We start from the raw sequence: 3,399 nt of genomic DNA, 5'->3' as shown, positions 1-3,399 counted from the left end.
ATAATAAAATAAGCTTAGTTGTATAAAACTTAATCATAATTAAGTTATAAAATTATGTACAAATGCGTATCAAGGATTTTGGTGCACATTCAAATAATTTTCTTTCCTAAAACAAGCGTATTTCTTTTCACATTAGGTGTCCAGTACTTGCGGATAGGGGTGTCAATGGTTCGGTTCGGCCGGCTATTTTATAAAATTAGTACCATACCAATTTTTTGGTTATTCTATTATGTATAACCAAAATTGAACTTTTCGAAACTATCCCAATCATGTCGGTTTATCTTCCGTATCGGTACGGATCGGTTAATTTTCGGTATTTCTTTAAATATTATGTAAAATTCACCAGTAGAAATAAAATGCAATAACATATGTTCTTTTATAGGGCGTAACAAAACTCTTTGGACATTTTTACTGTTTAAAAGGTGATAAATTAAAAAAAATAAAAGATTGCTAGAGTATAGATCCATCAAATATTCTACAACAAAGTAAAAAAATCAAGTAAAGGCAAAGAAAATATAAATCACACGAGTGGAAAGATAATAACCAAGCTAGGACTGAAGAATAAAGTCTATAGAAGATTAATATTCAAAAAGATAAATCTAAATTATATGAAAGGAAACATATTCAATACGTTGCAATTTGCTACTCATAATCGCTAGAATATTTTGTGTCTTGCTAAGATACTTGAAATAACTTAGTTTAAGTAGAAGTGACATAATAGGTTTTAGAAATTAGTATTTTGAGTTTAATTGCTTGTTGGCTTGTAACAGTTTTCATAATTCTAAGACCCAAAGAAAAATTTAATGCATTATTATATTTAAGCTTATTATATAAATATATTCTTCACATGTAAAATTTATTTGGTACAATTCGGTATTTTTTCGGTTTATTTTAATAAAATAAAAAACCTACACTAATTATCCGTGCGGTTATAGTTTTATATAAAAACCTAAGATTTTTTTAAAAGAAACCTAAAAATTGGTTCGGTGTGGTACGGTCGGTCGGTTTTCGAATATCCATTGACACCCCTACTTGCGGAGAGCGATTAAATTCTTATTTGCGTCCGAAAATCCCATACTAAAAAATAAAATGCTCTCTACTAAAGATGGTTTAATTTTATACCCAAAACGATAACTCGAGATCCTTAGGTGGGCATACCTACTCTTAGAATCAACTATATAAGTAGTCTAGCATGAGATGTGGAGATCAGTATACTAGCCTCTAATCAAGGATCACCATATACCCACCAAAACTCCTTCTTATTAAACTCTCTTCCATTTCTTTGATCAACATTCATTCTTGATTTTCCGACGATGCCGATCAGCCGGATAGCAATCGGAAGACCGGAGGAAGCCACTCACCCCGACGCCTTAAAGGCGGCGTTGGCCGAGTTTATTTCCACCTTAATTTTCGTATTTGCAGGTTCAGGTTCAGGTGTAGCATTTAGCAAGTTGACTGGAGGTGGTGCTAACACCCCTGCCGGTCTCATCGCCGCCGCAATTGCTCATGCTTTTGGGTTGTTCGTGGCGGTTTCCGTCGGTGCTAACATTTCCGGCGGACATGTTAACCCTGCTGTCACCTTTGGTGCCTTTGTTGGTGGTAATATCACACTTTTACGTGGAATTTTGTACTGGATTGCTCAGTTGCTTGGCTCTGTTGTTGCTTGCTTCCTTCTCAAGTTCACCACTGGTGGCTTGGTAAGTTATTTATTTCTCTCTTGTTTTTTCTTTCTTTCTATTTAACTAGTTTTTCTTTGATTTATAAAGTTTAATATGTTATTTTAATTTGTTTGTCCCAAAAAAATGTACAATATTTTTATCTTAAAAAGAAACACACACTATTGCTATTTGAAAAAGTTTTTTTCTTCAATTATAGAAAATATAATTTAGTTTAAAGTTTTAAACTATAAAGATTGTAATTTTTGATAACTTTTATATACTCCACTGTTTCGTCTGCTCTCCTTATGGTAGACACTGAAATTTTAACAGATCAAGATAAATTCTAAATTTAAGAAAACTCTTGAAATATTAGGAGTTTATAAGGATTACTTGGTGGCTACTCAAAAAACTCAATAATATTAACATCTCTAATTTAATCTTTTGGTTTATCATGTATATATTTGGCTAATGTATAAGCATAATTATACTATTTGTGAAGACATGTGTCATGTATTATGCTATAAAATATTCGGTGCGGTAAGTTCTTACCGGTCGTCCTCCTTAAACTTTGTGTCAAATCAAATATCACTGTGTAAATTGAATAAAAAGTAGCTTCTAAAAATATAAATTTTATTTTCAAAATAATAAGGAAATTAATGTTTAAATTCTGATAAAAGATTAGAGTGCAAAATAACATTACATTTGACTTTTAAATGATGCAGGAGATTGGTACATTCGGCTTGTCTGATGGAGTGGGTGTAGGAAACGCATTGGTACTTGAAATAGTAATGACATTTGGCCTAGTCTACACCGTGTACGCTACCGCAGTGGATCCAAAGAAGGGCAGTTTGGGAACAATTGCACCAATTGCAATTGGTTTCATTGTTGGAGCCAATATTTTGGCTGGTGGGGCCTTTGATGGGGCGTCTATGAACCCAGCAGTTTCTTTCGGGCCAGCAGTTGTGAGCTGGAGCTGGAACAACCACTGGGTTTACTGGGCTGGGCCTTTGATTGGTGGTGGGCTTGCTGGGCTTATTTATGAGTTCTTCTTCATTAACCAGACCCATGAACCTTTGCCCCAATAAGCAAAGATGAAAATTGCAGAATGTAAATGGTGAATTTTCTCTGTGTGATTTTGGTCTTCTCTGTTTGATTTCACAATTGCCCTTGATTTGGGATGAAGTTGGTTGTATTGTGTGATGCTGTTGGGGTGGGTTTGAAGGGGTATTTATGTAATTCATGTGTTGGTTCCACGTTTCAGCTCTTTTCATTCTATTGCAGTTTCTTTTCCTTAATTGATTTGCATCATTATTTCAAAAGGGAAAAGTATAACGATGTTTCTTTTTACTGATCATGGGACAATACCTCGTATTGATCAATCAGTCAATTCTAGCATCAATAGGGACTAATTATAATTCCAAAAAGGTGATTACTTGTGTCAAAACATTTCAACGAGATACTCTTGAGGTAAAAATTAAAAGGTGGAAGGGTTTTGAAGTGGCTAATTAAGACATAAACTGAACCCAAAAAATCGTGAGAGAAATTCATTTATAGCCCATCGGGCCAAACATACATCATCTGGTAATCACAAATTGATCCATACAATTTATAGCCTAAAAACAATAACTGGTAGCAGTCGCCTCCCATCCCTATCTTCCTTAATATCTTTCTTCTTCTCTCACGCCAGCAACCCATGGCTGTGAGGCTATGGGCGTTTTTCTCTTTCTCTCTCTCTCTAAAA

The 3,399-nt window shown here is 34.3% G+C and overlaps 1 protein-coding gene across 1 annotated transcript; it reads left to right on the top strand.

Annotated features, from left to right (window-relative positions):
• The first annotated feature begins 1,043 nt into the window (after nucleotides 1–1,043).
• On the top strand, nucleotides 1,044–2,953 carry LOC107775280 (aquaporin TIP1-1). Its single transcript, XM_016594997.2, has 2 exons — nucleotides 1,044–1,697; nucleotides 2,381–2,953. The coding sequence occupies exons 1-2, from the start codon at nucleotides 1,314–1,316 to the stop codon at nucleotides 2,741–2,743; spliced, it is 747 nt and encodes a 248-aa protein (XP_016450483.1). The 5' UTR covers nucleotides 1,044–1,313; the 3' UTR covers nucleotides 2,744–2,953.
• The last annotated feature ends 446 nt before the right edge of the window (nucleotides 2,954–3,399 follow it).

The sequence above is a fragment of the Nicotiana tabacum genome, chromosome 5 (genome assembly GCF_000715075.1).
Source record: "Nicotiana tabacum cultivar K326 chromosome 5, ASM71507v2, whole genome shotgun sequence".
Lineage (NCBI taxonomy): Eukaryota > Viridiplantae > Streptophyta > Magnoliopsida > Solanales > Solanaceae > Nicotiana > Nicotiana tabacum.
Note: the sequence above shows the minus strand (reverse complement) of the source record. Positions and strands in the feature narration are given on the sequence as shown.

Bases quoted from the DNA above. Each gene is read 5' to 3' on its own strand.
- LOC107775280 (XM_016594997.2), top strand. From the start codon at position 1,314: ATGCCGATCAGCCGGATAGCAATCGGAAGACCGGAGGAAGCCACTCAC. The intron at 1,698-2,380 runs GTAAGTTATTTA...TAAATGATGCAG, and splicing joins AGTTCACCACTGGTGGCTTG to GAGATTGGTACATTCGGCTT.